At 43.0% G+C, this 22241-nt stretch overlaps 1 protein-coding gene across 2 annotated transcripts in view; it reads left to right on the forward strand.

Annotated features, from left to right (window-relative positions):
- RNF167 (ring finger protein 167) overlaps window positions 1-22241 on the forward strand; it is a 1911234-nt gene that overhangs the window by 945862 nt on the left and 943131 nt on the right. For both annotated transcript variants that reach the window (XM_044077088.1, XM_044077087.1), the window contains exon 6: window positions 7761-7851. In XM_044077088.1, coding sequence (XP_043933023.1) covers window positions 7761-7851 — 91 coding nt within the window. The remainder of the gene's footprint in view (window positions 1-7760; window positions 7852-22241) is intronic.

Consider the following 22241-nt stretch of genomic DNA (forward strand, 5'->3'; position numbering starts at 1 on the left):
TGAACCGGTATGTTTTTCTTCATGTCTTGAGCCCAAAAGCAAGAAAGAGAAAATTCTTCATTCTTTTGATGTCCACATGCAGCTGAGATGCTATCTAGATAAAACTTAATCCTTCAGGAAAGCTGATAAGCTGTTTGCTATGAAGGTAAAAAGGCGGAGCAACCATTGCCAAAGCAGGGACTTTCTTTATGGTTGTCTCATGTTATTTCTTTCTGCTGTTCTCACCATAACAAGCTATTTCCAGGCAAGGTTAGTGCCCATTCTGCTAGGCATTGGCGTCTTTGGTGGTTTTCTGGAAAGGGGTGTATTCTAGAAGTGTTTTAGAGGCAGCTGCTCTGTCATCTGTACATGATTTTACAAAGCATTAGAAACTGTGTTCCTTTTCCAAGTTCAGGACAGGCTTTGTTGAAGACTATTCTCTTGGAGCTCCTGTATTCATAATTGACTTCCTTCGTGCTTTTTGTTTTTAAGCCATGCTAATCTACCCAAATAGCTTAGGCTACTGCAACAGTGATCTAATGCTGAACATAGTACAGTCGTGAAAGTAAATTTACTGTAGCGGTAGATGTTTTTATAGATCACTGTTAAATTAGCTATGCCTTCCCTCCAGCCCTCCTTTTGGTGTACTGCCAGGATATGTGTCTATGTACATACAACACACACACACACACACACACACACACACACACAAAACACACATCCAGTAGCATAGCTGGGATGGAGTTAAAGGGACAACTGCCATAGGCAGAATGTGTTGGGAGGACATGATCAGTTGATTTTAATCTCTAATGCAAGACTGGCTTTTAAAAGCCAGTATTACATTTGCAGTCAAACCTGAGTGCTGTATTGCTCCATGTGTGGACTCAACAGTAGCAACTGCTTGCTACATTGCAACAAGCAGTTTCCTACAGTTTAAAGGTAAAAAAAAAAAAAAAAAAAAATCACTTTTTTGACTAAAGCTTTAGTGCTTTAACACTCTGTGCAGGCAAGGTCACATTTGTAGCAAATGGTTTGCTACAGTTTATAAGAAGAATAAATTATTATTGTTTTTTTTTTTTTTTAATAAAATGGAATATGGTTAGGGGCAGGGCACATAAACAGGACATGAATGACTAGACGGGGGGGGGGGGGGGGGGGCAGGTTGTGTTTCCGGCCACCTGATTGATGTCTTTTTTTTGCTCTTCAATGGAAGAGTGTAGGGTGCTGGTTCATGATACCAGCCAAGGGCACTGGTTGAAGTAGCTGGGTACTTCTGCACACATTTGTGTATGTGTATATAGTTACCTTTTATGTTTCCCAGCATTTTTTTTTTTCATTTCCAGGGCTGTTGCCTCATTTCTTGGGTCAAGAAAGCTGTTAAGATTTTGGTAGTGTTACTGTCATTTTATGTAGGGTGCTGCTTAAGCTCCTGACAGACTGTGTGGAAGGAGACCTTAAGCTTTGAAAAGTTAGCTGGTTTGCAGGTACAAGACCCAAACAGTTAAGCTACTGCAACAGTACATTTCCCTTCTTTTCTGTTCTGTGATAGTATCAGTGATGATAGAAATAACAGGGAAAATTTATGTTGTGTCATCCCCAGTGTTGTGATCCCTTACCCATCATATCTGCAGTTGGTGTTTGCTAGTCTGATGCAGACTGACAGGTGATAAGTCACCATTCAGTAACTTGTAATATTCCCGTTCCATTAAAAAAAAAAGAGAGAGACATTTCAAAATAAGAGAGTTTGAGTTTTCAGAAATACAGGTAGTAGTTTTTTTTGGTTTTTTTTTCTTTTTCAAATGTACTTAATCCAAATACAATGTGTGAAAAAAGCATTGATCTGCTGTGGTCAGTTTTCATTCATTCCTCAACATACTGATTTGGATCCAATCCGACTCGGCCTCTGTTTCACAGCTCGTGGGTACTGCAAGTTCTTGAGCTCCTTCCTTACCTGTAATGCAGCAGTACCCCTCATTCTACAGATATTGTTTGCCGCCATTGTGTACAGACATGGTAGCTGCAGCTCTCTGGCATTAACTTGAATAGATAAATTACTTTTACTCATATATTTAATTCCTTTTTGCTAAACTTTTCTCTCTATCCTCCCTTTACCTAGTTAGCATAAATGTTGTCTTTTTCTTCTGTGGGCCATTGGTAGTCTTTCATTACCATCTTCAGTAATCTTTCTCTTACCACTTGTCAGTAATTCTTTAATACCATTGTTGGTATCCCTTTTTCCTTTCTTTTCTGTAAAATAAATATATTAAAAATTGTGTATATTTCTATCTCTTTTATGCTCTAACCTCCCTCTTGTTATTTTATCAAAAAATGGGATTATTTCCTCCATTTTTGTGTGGTAAAATGGCAAATAAACTGTCCGGTTTTAAAAAGTGTAGCAAATGCGAGCATAAAATTCCATTGTCTGATGCCAGTGATCTCTGTGTTTATTGCTTAGGTCCTGAACATTTGCAGTCTTCGTTTGATTTGTAAGGCTTTTAACCCTAGAGCATTAATAAGTCTCAAGGGGCTCCTTCCTTTGGCTTTTGGAGAATCATTTACTAGAACTCAGCCCTCCAAATCTGAGCAAAAAGAAGCCAAGAAAAGACTTTCTAAGCAAGTTGATTCATCTCAATCCACTTCGGATATGACCTTGGAACCACTCAAGAAAATTCAAAATACTTAAGATCCAGAAGGCAAGCCTTCATATCCATTTTCTTCAGATACCAGATCTGTGTCACCAAATCCAGATCTTCATGAATCTAAGGAGATGCCTAGAACTAGGTATCCATCTCATTGGATCCTGTACACTCTTGGCTCCCATTCCCATTCTTGGAAAGGCTCGGTCATTCTAGATCACCTTTCATAGCCTTTTCCCATTCATCAAGAAGTTTCACAGAGGTCATTATGGACAGAATGATGATGAAATTTCTCAACACAAGTTCAAATGGGAGTTCTCCTGGCTTCTACCCCCATGGGTCCAAAGACCTTCACTAGTACTACTACTACTGTTCTGGCTCTTTCTCTGAACCATCCTTTGGTTTTGGAGCCTTTGGATCCAGGGTTCTTGGCACTGTCTGCTTCAGATCCGAATATATTTTTTTTCTCTGAGTGTTGTGGCTCCAATTGTGTTTGAGCCAGCCGATTCTCAGAGCCAAAACTTTGTTGTTGGATTGGAGGTTTGGAGTCAACTCCAAAGTTGTCAGAGCTGTCTCTACCTCTTGAAGTCTTAGCATTCACTATCTCTGCTCCAATTCCTGCCTGAGGTGATGAGCCTTCAGATCAGAGGGAGCCAACGGTCCAGAAGCATGCCTTTTCAGCGCCAGTGGTTTCCTTCTTTCTGGGGCATTCTACTTTCAAGGTTGTCGAGAGAGTATGCTCTTCTCAAGGTCAGATGGCTCCTCTCCTCTCAGATCTTATTTCTGGATCTCAGATGTCTTTTTGTCATTTGTCTCAGCATTCTTCTCCACAGGGACAGCCAGCCCAAAGTCTCCAGGCTACCCAACAGGGTATAATTATTACCTGATGGCATCTTATTCAGAGACGTTTTAGAGATCCTTAAACAAAGGGGAGGTTGGTCTGCCAATGACCCTTCTCAAGAGGTTTGGGACGCATGTTTATGCATCAATGATCTTTGCTCTCAGGTCTCTGAACTACTTGCCACACTTTATCAGATTACAGAGGGATTTGATCAAAGAAATTTCAAAATCTGTCTCTTAGGGACCAGTACTTCTGAGGCAGTCTTCTTTTGCTTCACAGTTGGTGACCATTCAGTCTATTTCCAACTCATCCATGAGGCTTATATCACATACAGCTGAAGGAGCCTCAAGGGCAGCTGATTCGGGCACTTCCATCAGGAGGCATGCCTGGGTGTGCCTGTGTGATTTTGCATAGCCCTTCAAGTCATCCTTTGTCAATGCTCCTTTTGATGGAAGTTCATTATTCTGCCCCAAGGTGAAAGACACACTGTCCTGGTGTGAGCAAGATGGTAAAACCATGTCACAGTGGGTGTACATTTTTGAACTCCTCAAAGAACCTTTTTGAGGAATCAACAAGGCGGTCAGAAAATGTGGTTCAGGAATTCCCAAACCCCATTCCTTGATCCATCTGGAGAGCATTTCCCCAGGGGCATTGGAGAGAGTCAAATCAGAGAAATTTCCCATGAGGAAGAGGAGGCCAACAGAACCAAGGGTCCAGAGATTCTTTCCATGGGAGACCCTGTCAGCACTTCTGAAAGGAGGCCTGATTGCCCATCTCTGGCCAACAGAACCAAGGGTCCAGAGATTCTTTCCATGGGAGACCCTGTCAGCACTTCTGAAAGGAGGCCTGATTGCCCATCTCTGGAGGCAGTCAAGGGTCACTTATCCCTATGCCAGAGATCCTAGCTAGACATTACAAAAGATACTTGGATGCAGAAGATTATTTCCAGAGGTTATATAATTCCCTTGTCCTTATTCCCTCCATTAGTCAATAAAATTCCTGATGTTCCACCTATTCAGAGGAAAATAGCAGCTCTGGAAATACAAAAGCTGTTAGAAAAAAAAAGTCATCTAAGATGTCCCCTCCAGACTAGAAAGGATCTGGAACTTACTCGAGATTCTGTTTAGTGCCAAAGAAAACAGGACTGGAGACCAATTTTGGATCTCAGTATTCTGAACAAATCAGCATACCAAGTTCCGGATGGTCATGGTTCAGCCAATTTTGCCTTTTCTGCCCAAGGATGACTGGATGTGCTCAGTAGATCTCCAGGACACATACTATCACATAAAAATGAACAGACAGTCCAGAAGATATATACGCGTCCAGCTTTGAGCCGGTCACTACCAGTTCAGGGTACTTCCCTTTGGCCTCACCACAGCCCCCAGAGTATTCACCAAATGCATAGCAGTAGTAGCAGCTCACTTGAGACTGCAGGGGTTCAAGGTGTTTCCGTATATGGACGACTGGCTCATAACCGCTTCAATCAAGCATCTGCTGATAGCAGCTTGAGACTATGTACTCCAGGTTTGTTCCAATCTAGGAATTACTGTCAGTCACAACAAATCTCAACTTCATCCATCTCGGACATTAGAATTCATAGGGACCTTCTTCAACACAACTTCGATGATAGTTTCTCTCCCCTCGTCAAGGGTTCAGACTATGTTTTCAAGTCAAATGAATTCTTCAAAACTCATTCTTGTCAACCAGACTGATTTTACAGACCCTGGAATCCATGTCTGCAGCAGTAGTTCTAGTTCCACTAGCAAGATACCATATGAGAATTCTACAATGGACATTGGCAACCCAGTGGTCCATTCTCTTTCAATCTGTGTCCACCAAGATCAGTATAACTCAGGCCTGCAAGAAATGCTTTTGGTGGTGGATTCAGTCAGATCAAATTTTACAAGGTTGTCCATTCATCCTCCCTCAGCCCAAGGCCATAGTGACCATGGATGCTGCCCAGATTGGGGGGGTCACTTCTTGAGAAATACTGTTCAAGGCATGTGGTCCCCCAAGGAGGCCAGTATGCATATCAGTGTTCTGGAAATGAGGGCAGTACTTCTAGCATTGCAGGCATTCCAAGACAGTCTCCCTTCCAGAACTGTTGAGATTCAGACACACAATATGTCCATAGTATGGTACTTTAGTAAACAAGGAAGAACTAGATCTTACCCTTTATGTCGAGAAACTATGAGAGTGTGGCAATGGTGATTTCTTCCATTCGATTTCTAATAATAATGCACATACCTGGGAAATCCAGCATGATAACAGACAAGCTGAGTAGGTCCATATTACTACATCTCGAGTGGTCTCTCAACAAAAAAGTGGTGGAAATGGTATTCCGCTGTTAAGGCCAACCATGCTGCGAACTATTTGCATCTACCTTGAGCAGCAAGTGCACAGGGTCTTTGTTCTAATCCCCTCACCAGGAAGGTCTCCAAGAAACTCTGTCCTTCATGAATGGCACCAAGGTCTTCTCTGTTCTTATTTCTTAACTCCATTAATCTCCAAATTTCTACAGAAAGCATCCTGATTAAAGAGCAAAATCATCCTCATTGCCTCTCATTGGCCTCAACAGGTTTTGTTTTCCTTCGTTTGGCCTCATTTAGTTCACACACCTTTAATTCTGGATCCAATTCCCAACCGTCTGTCTCACCCGACAGACATTACTCACCTGGATATCCTGGGCCTAAAGTTGACCACATAGTTTCTCTAATTCCATTGATAGCCAGACAACCCAAGCTGTCTTCCTCGGTGTGCCACATTCTTTTGTCACCCCACAAACCTTCCCCTAGAAAAATTTACACGAGCAAATGGAAAAGATTTGCCCTTTAAGTGCAGTAACTAAACATCAACCCTTTCTCAGCATCAATACCAAAAATTCTTGAATTCCTGGTTTCTATGTTTAATGTTGGGGTTAACCGTTCCAATGATTAAGGTTCAGTTAGCTGCCATTTCCAATTTCCATATTGGAGTTGGTAATTCTATGCTGGCTTCTTCACATCTTTGTACGGCATTTATAAAAGGAACCTTTCTACTCAAACCACCTTTTAAAGACCATAGTCCACCATGGAATATGAACTTAACGTTACATGCCGTAACTCAGAAACCATTTGAACCAGCTGCAAAATGTGAATTGAAATTTTTGACATGGAAAACTATATTTGTGATAGCCATAACAGCAGTCAGGAGAATTTCAGAACATCAGGCTTTATCCTTTAATCCTCCTAATTTAATTTTTCATAAGGATAGAGTGTCCTTAAGAACCAATCCTTGCTTTCTTCCTAAGGTGGTGACAGGATCCAACAATCAATCTTCTTTCCAAAATTTTAAACAAAGGTGAATACATTTGCATTTATTAGATGTTCATAGACAATTACACTTCCATCTGCACAGATCAGAGAAATTTAGGAAATCAGATAAATTATTTGTATCCTTTTCAGAAAGTAGACTGGGTCAACCAGTTTCAAAAGTAACCTTATCAAAATGGACAACAGATTGCATTTCCTTTGTTTATAATAAGTCAGGTCTGATCTTGCCAAAGCCTGTAAGAGCCCATTAAACCAGATCCATGGCAGTTTCATCAGCTTTATTATCCCGGTCATCCATGGAAAATATTTGTGTGACTGCAACGTGGGCTACCCTCATACTTTTATTACTCATTACCAGTTGGATCTGGTCTCTAGAGGAACAGCAGCCTTCAGCTCAACAGTACTCAGGGATATCCTTCCTTAAAGACCACCCAGGATTCGGGTAGCTGGAGACTGTGTCCCATATGTTGAGGAATGAATAAAAATCGACAACATCAGATAAAGACGTTATGTACTAACAATGACATTACGTCTATGTTGTTCATTTTCATTCTTCCTCAGCTGCCCCCATCCATCCCCTACCCTGTTTCTCTGAATGACTTCTGGAAGAACGGGAGATTATTATAGGGACCAAAGTTCCTTCTATTTGTGCTCCAGATAGTGACTTTCCATCTTAAAGCTAGAATTTCATTGTGTATTACAGTAAGAAGCTGCAAACAAGGTCTGTGGAAGGGGGGACTGCTGTATTATGTGTAAGGGAGGAGCTTGAGAGCTTGTAGTATCCACGAGCTGTGAAACAGTGGCCGAGTCAGAACTTAGGATCGGATCTGAACCCATATGTTGAGGAAGAATTAAAATGCATAACACTGGATGGAATGATATGTTGAATACATAACTTCGTTTTTAGTCGAGTTTCAAATGTTAATTTTTGATTATAGATCAAGTTGAGTTTCTCTTGAAGTATGTTCAGTAAAATATTTTTTTTTTCTGCAGCAGAAGTAATGAACCAGATCAAAATTCCATCTGTCTTCATAGGAGCAACGTCATCTGACTATCTGCGAACACACTTTACATATGACAAAGGGTATGTTATTTTTGTTTGTAGCTGGGTAATTTTGTCCTTGACTTTTTATTTAGAATACTAAATAACTACACTGATAGCTTTTGGAATAGTTCAGATCCTTCTGTAGAAGGCTTACTTTCCACTCCTGTCAGCTTTTGAATACTTCAGGTTTAAAATACAATGATATTCATCTACTCTAAATGCTATTCATCTACTCTAAATTTGCAAACAGACCTGCACTTTAATTGCTACATGTTCATTTTACGTACTGTATAATTCCCATATGCAGTGCATTTACAATTTCAGCACTGATTGCTGATACAACCATTTTATAATTTTATTTTATATAGTACTAAGTCTAACCTCATCTCAGTCAGCTTTCTTTCTTAACTAACTTGTAACTGTTAAGCACATAGTTCATATGTCATAAACATATGTATTCTACCAAAACTTAATATCAAATTGAATTCCACGTTGCTCCAAAAGTAAAGCATTTAAACACACAAGTTAATGATTTATAGCATAATTTGATGTCTTTAATTTACTTGTTGAACATTTGACCAGTGGCTTCATATCTTGTATTACAGTCTCATTTACTAAGTAGATGTAAATCTTGGATGCTGTGTTCCATGTCATTGTCCTCTTCAAGTTTTCCATACAGAATCCCATACAGCCTATGTTTTTAACCTAGAGAGTTTTGTTTCATAGCTCTGGTAGTTCTTGGGTCAGTGTTTTTATTTTCTGTCATCATCATTTTGGCCCCTCTTGTCAATACTTTGTCTTTCAATTTCCATTTTCTAATTATGGCTTTCTTAGCCACCGTCAGCACTGAAGATAGCTATGCTTCTACCTCTTTAGTGCATGTTATGTTACCTCTACTCAATAAAAACATCTCTATACTGAGGTTAAATTCTCTTCCAAGTGTAAGACTTAGCTTAGGGTTCAGTTAATTTCTGTCCTAATGCAACTGGACTATCTTGAAATATATGCTCCCAAGAAACCTTTTTTTTTTGCAACGTCATATTTTGAACACATGCCTCCTGTCTTTGGCAACATTTTTTCAAGCTACATTCATAGGGTCATAAATGGTTGCAAGATAATCAGTCCAAGAACCATTTTAAGCCTAGACAAGCTTACCCCAAGGTTACCAAAATATTGCTGCCTGTGTCAGTACCCCATGGAATTGTATGGTTACAATATAGGCTTGCACACATCAAGCATTCACAGGTTGCCCTTGTCCATTAGGGACATTAGTACCATACCAGGGTTAAATTTGTGATTTCCCATACATTGGTGTAAGTTACTTAAGGGATGGGAAGCCTGTTCCAGAGAAAGGGTGATCTTTGAGATACAGGACTGCCCCTTGAACATGTCTTGTTTATGTTGCAGATGAGGTTTAGCTCCTTAGATTGTCTGTTTCTGATGCTGTTTGTTTTGTGGATATGCAACAAATCCATCAATGTGGGATCAGAGGATGCCTTTTAGGTTAGCAATAGACTACTGCGCAGCAGTCTGTAAGAGCCTTATTACAGGGATAGAGCTTTGAAACAGTCTGCATATAAGACTTGTTGTTTACTCACTATTCTTTTTGTGAGGAAACTCTGGTCTGTCAGGCTGGCCACGTACTTGCTGTAGGGTGCATTGTACTTCCTTTTTTAATTTTTCATAGTCTTTTGGGTTTCTAATACCATGACGGGAATTGGCCTCATTTATAAGCCAAAGTATGATTAAAGTTCATGAAGGTAGTATTGTTTCAATCTTTGATGTTAGCCAGAAGTGCTTTTCACAACACCCACAATGTGACCAGTAATAACGACTCCGGTAGTATCGGTAACATATCTAAGTATGATTGCAAATTATTTTTAAGAACCATTGCTCCTTCTACTATTGGAACTGTCTGGTTATCCTTCTTCCACATTCCCCTTGTTTCTGTCTGCAAATCTTGGTATTTTATGACTTTGTCTCTTTACGGAAGACGCTGTAGTCACTGGGTGTAGCAGTTTTAATGATCACTGCTACCTTTGTCTTCTTTTCATGGAATACTATATCTGGTTTTCTTGCATTTATTTTTTGAACTGTTGGTTGTGGGTGATCCCATGTGATATAAATTTCATCATTTTCTGTATTGCTTTAAGGCTTATGTTTCCAGTGTTTTTCATGTACTTCCCTGATGCAACAGTCTTGCCACATTACAGTCCTTCTGCCATTAGTATATCACAACCAGCAACAAGATGTGCGACCATTTCCAATTCTGTTTTACAAAACTTGCATTTGTCTGTTTTTCCCACGTTTAATGGACTTTGTAAACCAACGTGTATGTAGTCCACTATCTTGGGCTGCCAGTATTAACTTTTTTTTATTTTGGATTAAATTCACCTCTCCTTAACCATTCCTGTGTTTGAGCCTGATCAACTTGAGGTTGTTCCAAGAGTTTTCTATTCTTGCAGCTATGTATGCATTTTCCATATTTCTTACATTCTCATCTTATCCTTCACCTTGCATTCTTTATTTTGTTTTTTGGCACATTCAGTTGTCTGATTTTTGTCTACTTCTGGTTTGATTTCCATTCCCACTTGACATTGATATGCTTTTGTTAAACTAGCAGGGAAGTCGTCGTAGACTTAATGTCCTTCTATTCATATGCTGCAGTATTCATCACATATGGGAATTTGCCTCTGGCTAACTTGTACATCTGGCTAGTATACAAATGTCTACATGCTACTGCTAGTTACGTGCGACACTGCACATCCACTCGCCTACGTCTGTCATAAAGGGATATCTGCTATATAGCAGATGTCAGCACACAACAACCTCAGAACTTTTCTGCCAACTGTCCGATCGCCTGATCCAGACGTTTGTTCACCAGATTAGTGTTGAACCGTTTTTCAGATAAGTACCCCACTGGGGTTTTTTTCATTTCTAATTTTCTTGCTTTTTGCTACTGCTTATTTTTGAGGTGATTTCATGTTGGCTAGGAAGGACAAGTGTCAGTGTGGAAGGCAAATTCCACATAAAGATGCTCACGATCTGTGTTTGTTCTGTCTAGGCCTAGACCAAGACCTTACCGTTCTAGCTTCAATTAAGTTGTACTTGGAGAACCAACATCTTAAGCACCTGGCATGGGAGATGGAGGTGACGTTAGGTCCTTCGGATAAGCCACAAACTAAAAAGGCCAAGAAATATCAGCTGTGCCCTGTCTCTTGGGTGTCCCTCCCGAGGCCAATATAAGCCTGGAGGTCATTCTGGAGTCTGTGGATGTCCCTTTGGTGGGTACCACAGGGAAAGCCCTGAAGGAGTCTACAAGCATGTCCAAGATGGAAGTGTAGGCGTTTGACTCAGGTGAAAAGGGGGAACCATGGCGTGTTATTTCCGAGGGTCCTCGGGGCATCACTCAAGTCACTGTGCATGAGGATGTGCTTACTGACGTAGTCGAATGTAGGCCGATGTCTGCCCCTTCTGCCTTTCATCACATTGAAACTCGTAGAAAGAAAAAAATGAAGACTAAGCACATTGCTCCTGCTCAACCAGAACACCCACCTGATTGGCAGGCTTTCTCCCAAAGCCTTTTCAGTGCCTTCTTGGCCCTGCGCCAGTCCTCACCTTCCTCTGCCCCTTTGCAGTTCTTTTCTCCCTCCACTTCATTCAAGAGGACAGCTGCAGACTCCTCTTCAGATGAGGAGGAGCCTTCTGAAGATGAGTCATTGGCCTATTCCACTCAGGTAGCTTCACCCCTACGGTATGCCTCCCCAGAAGAGGAATCTAATGGTACAGATTCCCCTAGGGAGGATATTTCCTTTGGTGAGACTATCCAAAAATGAAAGAATTTTTCAAATGGGACTGCTGCCAAGTCTCAGATATTCAAAAGAGGTATTATGACCTCTTGCAGGTGGATTCTCCATCACCCTCTACTATTCCCCCAGTTCTGCAAGCCTTTCTGGATGCATTTACTGCTGCTTCCAGGAAGGCTGGCAGAACTGGGGAAATAGCAGTTCTGCCCGCCTTCCTGGATGCATTTACTGCTGCTTCCAGGGGCCCAGATTCTCAACCCCTTGCTCCCAAGCACCCAGACAAGTTCTACAAGGTACCTGAGGGTGCTAAGTTCCTGTTTAAAGTTCTGTCTGCAGACCCAGCTACATTTCCATCTCAGCTGAAAAGGCCTTCAAGTTATTGCCTTCTACATCCTTACTGTCCTCTGATAAGGAGAGTAAGGTTATGGAGAGACTAGGGAAAAAGGTATGCACCTCTGCTAACCTGTCCTTCAGGGCAGTTAATTACCAGACTCACATAGCCAAATGCTGTGCGTCTCCTCTGTGATGCAGGGAAACTCTTTTCTGAGGTTCCAGATTCTCCTGCCAAGGCAAAACTGGGTGGCATTCTAAACTCCTCTGCCCAGGTTGTGAGACATTCCATCAAGTGCAGTTATTATGCTACAGATGCCTCTGCTATGACAATGGCCTCTGGTTCGGTTTTAAGGAGGTATTCTTGGCTCAGGTTACAACCCTTGCCTGATGACTTTAAGACCAAACTCTTGGATGCGCCTCTGGATACTAAAACCTTATTTGGTATCTCGGCTGCAGAAGTATTTAAATCTTTACAGGAAAAAGGTAAGGAGCTGCAGGACCTGAAGCATATCTTGGTTTCTCCTGTTCCCAGGTTCCAAAGGAACTATCCAACAAAGACTGCCTTTATTAGGAAACCTGTCATGCCTCCTCCTTCTAATAGCAAGAGAAGCCCTAGGAAACAAGCTTCTTCTAAATCTACCTCATCCACTCTAGTTCAGAAACAGCTCTTTCAGTCCCAATCTAAGCCTGGTAGCCTGTGATTACCCCCCTCCAGGGCCATCCACTCCCCCTGTCCCTTTGTCTTTCTTTCTCTCTTGTGACTTTGAATTGGATCACCGAGGACTCTTGGGTCCTCTCCATCATCCAGAGAGGAAATTTCATGATTTGGTAAACTTATCCCTCCTTCAGAGGCATTCCACAACCACCAAAGGATCAAATGGTCTTCTTCCCTCAGGTAATTTCAGATTTTCTCTGTTAGGGAAGTGTTCAAGAGGTCCCTTCTGCTCAACAAGGGAACGGGTTCTACTCCAAGATTTATTTATTTAACATTGGTTAACCGGGAAAGTCCGACTTGGAACAAAGCCAATTTTCAGCAGAGGCCCAGGGAGAAATGCTCCAGATGCATGTCTTTCTAATGTAGGAGGAAAGCGGAGCACCCAGAGGAAACCCACATGAATGCAGGGAGGACATGCAGACTCCGCACAGAAGGTACCCCAGCCGAGAATAGAACTGGAGAACCTCTTGCTGTGAGGCGACAACTGCACCACTGCGGCATCCTGTTTGGTGGTTTGTTTGGCTAGATGTTTTTGGTTCCAAGGAAGGATGGCCCCTGGAGACTCATTCTGGACCTTTCCCAACTAAACACCTTTCTGAAAGTCCCATCCTTTCGGATGATGACTTTGCCCTTTCTTCTTCCTCTCATTCTTCCCCAAGCTTTCATGGTGTCATTGGACATCGAAGATGCTTATCATTACATCCCTGTTCACCCTCAGGTCAGGAAATTTCTAAGTTTTTTTTTTGTTGCTTCTTCTAATTTTCAATTCTGTGCTTTGCCCTTTGGTCTCTCTGTGGCACCAAGGTTCTTCGCAAAATGCTTGGCTCCTATTATAGCATTCTGCAGACTGCAGAGAATTCAGATCTTCCCTTAGTTAGATGATCTTTTTATCCAAGCCCAATCACCAGAACTACTTCACGAGTCTCTCTCCTTCACCATTTCCCTTCCAGAGAGTCTAGGCTTCACTATAAACTATTAGAAGTCCTCTCTGACCCCTTCACAAAACCACATTTTTCTGGGCTGCAGGATCCAAACAAATAGCTTCTCTACCCACAGAAAAGGTGGTGTTCCTCTTCCAGAGCATCTTACCCCTCCAGTCTATGACTGCCAGGGACTTCCTATGCCTCTTGTGGTTCATGGCATTTTACTATCCCCATTCTTCCCTGGCCAAAGGGGAAAATCCAATGGTTTCTAAAGACTGTTTGGATGCAACACTCCTCCCCCTGGAGTTCATTGTTCCACTCTTACCCTGCAAAAAGGAGGAGTTGGATTGGTGGGTACTTCAGGTAACCAAAAATCCGGTCTCCCCCTACAGCCACTCCTCCCTTCCCTAAAGTTATACACAGACGCTTCAGACACAGGCTGGCTGGGGCACAACTCTGCAATCCTGGAGGGTCATGTATGTGTGGTCTCCCACACAGGTAAAGGAACGTATCAACATAAAAGAAATGAGAGCCCTGATTTTTGCTTTGAAAATCTTCAAACCCACGCTTATTCCAGGGATGCTGATGTGGTTCACAGACAGCACCACTGTTCTGTAGTACATCAACAAGCAGGGGGGAGCGAAGTCTTACATCCTATGTAGACTAGCCCTGTATGCTTGGGAGTTAGCCCTTTAAAGCCAAGTCTCCCTTCAGGCAGTTTACCTTCCCTCTGCCCACAGTGTGGTGGCAGACACATTCAGCAGGTCCATGACCCAGTCCCATGAATGGATGTTACACAGGGATGTATTTCTGGACCTGATCCATCATTGGGGTATGCCTTAGGTAGATCTCTTTGCCTCTCCCATGACCAAACAACTTCCAGAATTTTGTGCCAGTGTTCCACACCCCCAGACATGGAAGGTGGACACTCTATCATTTTCTTGGAAGGGGATGTTTTTGTATGCATTCCCCCCTTACTTCTCCTCCAAAAGGTCCTACTGAAGATTCAGTCAACCAAAAATCATGCTGGTGACTCCTTTTTTGACCAAGGCAGCACTGGTCCCCCCCCCCCTTCTCCTGCATTTAGTCAGGGGCAATCATCACAAGTTACCCCACTGGATAGATCTACTCATACAGAACAAGGGAACCTTGATACATCCACAGCTGTCAACTCTGAACCTGGCTCTGTGGGTGATAGGATTTTGATTCCCTTTAGACACCTATTTTCAGAGGACATTCTTCAAGTTCTGCAGGAGGCCAGAAAACCCACTACTAAGAAATCACATGTTTCCAAATGGAAAAGGTTTTCTATCTGGTGTCACAAAAAGGATCTACAGCCACTGTAAGTGGATGTTCCGGTGGTTTTGTCCTCTCTGTGTGAACTGATGAAAGGTGGCCTATCCTACTCTTCAGTGAAGGCTCACCTTTCAGCCGTCTCAGATTGTCTGCCTATGTCACCCCCATTAGCCTTGGAGTTAGAGGTGAAACTTTTCTTAAAAGGCGTTCTTCATATTAGACCACCAAGGAAGCCAGCTCCTCCTCCTTCGGATCTAAATTTTGTGGTAGAGAAGCTCACATTGACACCTTTTGAGCCAGCAAGTTCCTCTTCCCTGCAACATTGTACATGGAAAACAGTTTTGCTGATTGCCATTACATCTACTAGAAGGGTTTCTGAGCTGCAAGCTCTGATGTCTAATCCTTCCTTTATATGTAAGGTAGTCAGTGAGTTATCTCTTAACCAGTCTGTTAATCTTCCCACCTTTTTTTTCTTCCCCTCAATCTAAAAGTGAGAGAATGCTGCATTCTTTGGATGTGCACAGGCAACTCGTATACTATTTGGATAAAACCAAGGCTATCCATAAATCTGAATTCCTGTTTGTGTCCTACCACCCAAGGGCCCTGGGTCAGCCGGTTTCCAGGCAAACTATTTCTTCTTGGGTTTCTAAAGCTGTATCTTTTACTCAGCCAATGGTAAGAGCCTTTCTCCTCCAGTGAGGGCAAACTCCACTAAAGCAGTATCCTCTTCTGGGACTTTCTTTAAAGGCTTGGGCACTTGTTTTATCCTGGAGGCGGCTACCTGGTCCTCTTTTCGTACTTTCACTAAACATTATAAACTCAATGTCATCTCCACATCCAGGGCTGCTTTTGTTAGGGCTATTCTACATGGCTTTGTAGAAAAAGCTTCTGCTCCTCCTCCTCCCCAGCATTCCCAAGCATGAGCTTTGGCATTCTCCCATATGTGATGAATACTGCAGCATATAAATAGAAGAACATAGAATAGTTGTGTAAAATCTTACCTAACCATAGATGTCCTTCTCTTCTATATGCTGCAGTATTGCTAATCCCCTGCCTTCCCCTAATGCTTGCCTGTCTTTCCTGGTGATATGTTTTTCACCTAGGCTCAGGTTGGTGCTTGGCAGCATTCATTTCTGAGATTGGTGCATGCCATCCACTTTATACCCAATGTCCCTTAATGACCGACGTATGAGAGAGGATGTGCGGCATCGCATGTACATAGCAGCAGCATGTAGATTTTTGTATACTGGCCAGAAGTATGAGTTAGCTGGAGGCGAACTTCTGTATGCATGAATATTGCAGCATGTAAAAGAGAAGGACATCTACAGTTATGGTAAGATTTTACACAATTATTCTTTCTCCTTATCTTTCAAAACTTTCAGTATGTTTGGGTCTTGTCAGATCAGCAGATATGTATGCAGTCCCACGATTGCAGATCTGTACATATAATAAATTTCGAGGAGGCCCATACCTCCTTCAGAACAGGGAATATATAGTCTTGGTATACACTGTTTTTATAAATCAGTTGATGAGCATGACGCATCTTTCTTGTTTACGTGTTTAACCAATCCAACACCTTTTGGGGCCAGTCAAATACTCCAAGAATGTAAGTTAGGACAGGAAGAGCAAATTGGTTTATAGCTTGGACATTGTTCCTAGATGTCAACACTGTTTTCAGTATTAATTAAAGTCTTCTAAAATATTCCTTACTAAGTTTTATTTGCATTTGTTTGTTTTCTTGTTGATCCTTCATCAATTCCCATATATTTATGCAGTCCCTCTTGCTCAAGTTTCTTTATATCACATTCCTGTCCCAAACTGATGTTTTCTTGGTGCTGCAGCTTTTTTGCTTTAAAGGTTGCTTTTGCACATTTATCAAGACCAAATGACATTCTTACTTCATCTGAAAAAGTTTTGACCATTTGCAGTTGTGCTTTCAATTCTTCATCTGATGAACTTTACTGTTTTTAAGTCATCTGCAAAAAGAAGTTGAAAAGTCTTTGCACTTTTTTTTTTTTTTTTTTGTGAGCCAAATTGTGGACATCACCTGATATGTTAAGTAGACAGCTTAATGGGTTATGGGCAAGACAAAAGAGAAACAGTGACAGAGAATCATCCTGGAATACCCCCTTTGAATTTTTATCCTTGGAATAATAATTTGTCCTTTGTCATGGTTTAACTGCAAAGTGGATTGCCACAGTTTCATGGTTGCTGTAATGTAATCGATTAGTGTAGGGTATATCCTATACATTTTTAAGCACTCTTTTATCCATGAATGTAGAATACTGTCAAATGCTGTTTTGTAGTCTTTCCATGCCACACTTAGATTCTTCCCATTTTTACAGTTCTCCATTATAACTTTGTTGAACAAATGATCCTTCATTCCATGTGACTTTTTTTTACCCTTTTGATCTATTGCCATAATTCAGTTTTCTTCTAAATGACTATAAATTGTCAGCATCAATTCGTGTTGTAGTTTGTCATCAGAAGGCAAGCTATTGGTCTATAGTTTTTAGCAAAGCTTGCAGATTCACTCTTAAGTAGGAGTATTGTTCTTCCTGTTTTTAACCAGGCTGGTGTCTTTTTGGGGTGCGCATATAAATAATTCTTACTCATAGCTAAATCGTCATGTAAAGATGTGAATACCTTTAGCCAGAAGTTAGATACTGCTAGACCTTGGGTTTTCCAGTTAGGAACTTTTCTTAACTTTATTTCAATCTCTCTGGCCATTACTTCATCCCATTTCATATCCTGTACATTTTGAACTTCTTATTTTTTCTTTTAGTTCTGTCCATTTAGCATTTTTTATGTTATGTGTTCCCTATCTCACCTTCCTTCTTGTTGTTTGGGTTTGGAGCAGACCCTCTGCTTTGTCTCTGCCATGTTCTAAAGCTTGAGAGCTTCCACTGGCTCGAGGCTAGTCCTTATCCCATCATACCTAGCGCTAGTTACCCAGATCTCGTTTGTCACTTGAAGCTTTGAGATTGATGGACACTGGCTCAGGCTGTCTTTTTAATTTTATTGTTTTTTCTGGTTTAAATCTTGATATTTCTTCAGGGTCTCTCTGTAGTGTAGTGTTTATTTAGCCCCCCCCCTATCTCCACTTTTTGGTTGTTGTTGCTGCTGTTTAAGCCGTTGTTCTTTCTCCAGGCCTATTCCCCTTGTCGAATCCATTTTTCGTAGAGGATTCCCCCTTACTCTTAGCCTGTTTGTTAGAGGGCTTTCCCCTTATTCCCTGCTTTTTCTTGTAAGGAGTAACTGTTTAAGTTAGAGGCTCTCCTCGGTTGGAGGAGTTGTTGTTTAACTTAGAGGCTCTCCCCCTTCCGTTACCTTCCTACCCTCTATTTTTTTGTTGTTTAAAAAAAAAAAAGTTCTTAGTTTTAGTGGTTATTGTGAAGCTGTTTGTCTGATACCTATATCTTCAGCGTATTAGTTACTGTATTGGGCTTTGTTGTTTTTTGTGATAATGTCCAAAGAAGCGCCCAAAGAATCCAAACCTTCTGGATTCAGAAAATGTGACTCTTGCTCCCAGAAAATGTCCCTGACTGATGGACATATGAGTTGTGTTTATTGTTTGGGGGCCGTGCACCTGCAGGACTCATCTTGCGAGGTTTACTAAAAGGGCCTTTTGACACTCCAGCATAGGTTCATAGGTTGATACTAGGCTATCTGCCCTAGGGCACTTATAAGCCTAGCCAGAGTAAGTTTGGCTTTCGCCACCCTTTTAGATTAGTTGACTGTGCCTCTGTATAGTAGGCCACAGAAGGTAGCCCTATTAAGGTTAGTTTACTGTACCTCTGTCTAGCAAGGACACAGAAGAGATCCCGGGGTAAACTTATGATCTCCCATCCACTCGTCAAGATTTCTCTTGAATAGGGTCAGTGAGGGACTCTGCCTAACATGGATTGGGATTTTTTTCCAGAGTGAGGGGAGCCTCTGGGATATGAATCTGTCCCTCCAGCATGTTCTATTTATTTCTGTGCTGAGGTTTAAGTCCCTGGAGCATGTAGCTCTAAGGGATTTGGATTTCTTGAGGTGGAGCATGTCCATTAATTCTGGGTTGGACATGGCTTTATACGTCAGACACAGATCGCCTCTGAGTAGGTGGTACGCAACTGAGTAGAGCTGGAGTTTCTTTAGCCGAACTGCATAGGGCATCTGTTTGAGTCCTTTGATCTTCTAGGTGAGGTACTTTTGGGGTCTTTCCAGTTGCTGCAGTTGTCTGGTATGGTACATCCCAAATGGGGCATTGTATTCAATTATGGGCCTGATAAGTGATGAATAGACTATATCTCCTTCCTTGGAACCTGTACAGTCCGCTCCACAGTCACCGCTTTTGCCATCTGTGGCGGGCAGTCACCGATCGTCCACCCACTCCTCTCGATCGTCCAGGAATGTTTTGGATGATGATGTGGAGAGGGTGGTGAAGAGGCTTCTCAAGACACCAGCTCTCACCAAAATATTATCGAGCCCAGCCCTTATGGATGTGAGAGCCGACTACTCTTCCTCCCGGACCGTCTATTCCTCCTTTGACTCACCTGAGCTCAGAGCCAGAGTGCATAGAAGTCATTGTGGTGGAACCATCAGGTCCAAAAAGCTCTGGTCTCTCGGTTCCAACATCCGCTTTGATCTCCTCGATACCTCCTTCTATCAAGGGATCTGGGAGCCGACACTCCCTCGTTGGTTCTGGGGGGGGGGTGGCATTGGACCCTTGTCCGACCCCACTGTCCCTCTTGGAGCTTCGGCGCAGGTGAGCTCGGCTCCCACATCAACCTTGGAGCCATCACCCTCGGTGCTGGAGAGGTCTCTTGACTCTTTGGAGCCAGGGGCACTCTTGGGCCGGGAGCATGGTGCCTTTGAGGTGATGAGAAGTGTGTTGTCCTCTCAGACAGCTCCTCCCTCAGCTTCAGCTACTCCGTTCCCTACGGAGCCAGTGTCTTTCCTCTCACCACCCCTCCATTCTTAGTGCAGGAGCCAGTGCCCCCAGGATGCCCCATTGGGCGACCCCCCCTTCCAAAACCTCCCCAGAGCATCCCCCTGAGGAGGTCCCCTGGAAGAGGACATGTAAGAGGAAGCATGTGAACTCCCTGAGTCTCTGACATCGCACACGGACTTGGAGGACTCAGAAGGGTCCCCCTCTAAGGATGGCTCATTCTCTGACATCCTGGAAATCCTCAGGCAGAGAGGTGGCTGTAAGTCCCTTTCCCCTTATGAGGACGAGTCCGTGTACCAGAATGCATTCGGTTTCCGACCCTCCACCTCTTGGGTATTTCCACCCTTTGACCCGCTGCTAGGGGGTAGTAAGTCGAAAGACGTGGAGCTCTCTGAAATCGATGGAACCATTTCCGCGGAGACCTAATAAATTCATAATGGCCCGTGACAACAAATCCTTCGTATCCAAGGGGTGTGCCAGCTGATGCTATGGTGGTGACCACTAAGAAGGAATTATCAGAGACTTCTACATCTGTCCATCCGCTGAACAGAGAGTCACGTATGATGGGCGGATACGGGAAGTGTGTCTTTTCTTCAGCGGCCTTTACTCTCAGGTCGCTGAATTATTTATCCTATTTCACCCATCTTCATGGGGATCTCCTGAAAGAGCTATGAGATTACCGTACAGGATCCTACAGCTGCAGATAAGACGACTTCTCAGCTTGCGCCCTTACCTTCTATAGTTAACTCTTCCATGCAGCTTATCTCTTATGCAGCTGATGGAGCAAGCAGGGCTGCAGGCACAGGGGTCACCTTACGAAGGCATTCCTGGATGTGCCTTTGTCAATTTGCGGAGCTTTTCAAGTCCTCCTTTAACAATGCCCCCTTTGATGGCTCGTCATTGTTCGGGCCTAAGGTAAAAGAGACTCTAACCAGGTGTGAGCAGGATGGCGTGTCTCTCTCTGCTGTGGGAGTACGTTTTTCCGCGCCTTCTTGACCTTACTCCAAAGGTTAAAAGGGTGGAAAAATGTGGTTCTGGAAATCCCAGGGAACTTCGCCTGATGCACGTGGTGAATTTTCCCCCCAGGGCAGAGGGAGGAATAATAATGGGAGACGCTGCCCTCGCAGCAGAGGGGGTCCGCAAAGTCAGGGCGACAGAGATACGTTCTCCGGAAGGCCCTTCCAGCGCTCCTGAAAGGGACCCGCCTGTCCACCTCTGGAGGCAATCGGGGGAAGATTGTCATTGTACCCAGAAGCCTGGCAAGAGATCACAGAAGACACATGGGTACAGTCGATAATATCCAGGGGATACAATATTCCTTTCTACATGACACCTGTTCCCCAAAAACAAAAATCCATCCCAGATGTGCCACCCAATCTGAGGGAACAAGCAACTCTAGAAGTTCAAAAGTTGCTGAGAAAAAGAATAATCCAAGAAGTCCCCGCAGACCAAATCGGATCCAGAACCTACTCGAGGTTCTTTTTAGTACCAAAGAAAACGGGACTGGTGGCCCATTTTGGACCTCAGCAGACTCAACAAGTCTGTCAAAAAGACAAAGTTCCAGATGGTGACATTGCAGTCCATACTTCCCTTTCTGGGAAAGGACAATTGGATGCGCTACATCGATCTCCAGGATGTGTACTACCATATCAAGATGGACAGGTTATCCAGGAAATTTCTACAATTCCAGCTGGGAGCCAGTCACTACCAGTTCAGAGCTCTGCCCTTTGGCCTCACCACAGCCCCCAAATGCATGGCAGTAGTCATGGCTCATTTGAGGCGTCTAGGATTCCAGGTGTTTCCATATCTAGATGACTGGCTTCTTACTGCCACCACCGAGCATCAACTAACTGAAACAAGGGACACCACAATATGCCTCTGCTCTCAGCTAGGCATCACTATAAAAACTATGAAAAGTCTGCCTTGTCAATATATTACATTTATAGGAGCAGATAAGGACACCAAAGACAATGTAGCAAAATTGCGTCAGGAGAGAGTGTCCACCATTCGACACCAAGTTGCAACTCTAATCGGGAGGAAAAAGACTCCAGCAAGATTTGTTCTCAAAGTCTTGTGCTCAGTGGCTGCAGCTATAACTCTAGTTCACTTGGCGTGTTTCCACATGAGGTTGGTGCAGTGGCTCCTCTTTGCTCAGTGGTCCATGCAAGATCTACCCCTGTCTCACGAAATTCTTATCATGGAGACCTGCAAGAAGGACCTAAAATGGTGGCTTCAGTCCACCCCGCTGACGATAGGCAGTCCGTTTGTTCTCCCCCAACCAGTGACCACGGACGCTTCCCAGATAGGGTGGGAGGGGCATTATCTGGGACAGGCTGTTCACGGGACTTGGCAACAACAAGAGTACCATTTGCACATAAATGTCCTCGAGATGAGAGCGGTGCTCCTGGCATTGCAAACACTTC

The sequence above is a fragment of the Protopterus annectens genome, chromosome 7.part0 (assembly GCF_019279795.1).
Source record: "Protopterus annectens isolate FY-2018-M chromosome 7.part0, PAN1.0, whole genome shotgun sequence".
In the NCBI taxonomy this organism is placed as follows: Eukaryota; Metazoa; Chordata; order Ceratodontiformes; family Protopteridae; genus Protopterus; species Protopterus annectens.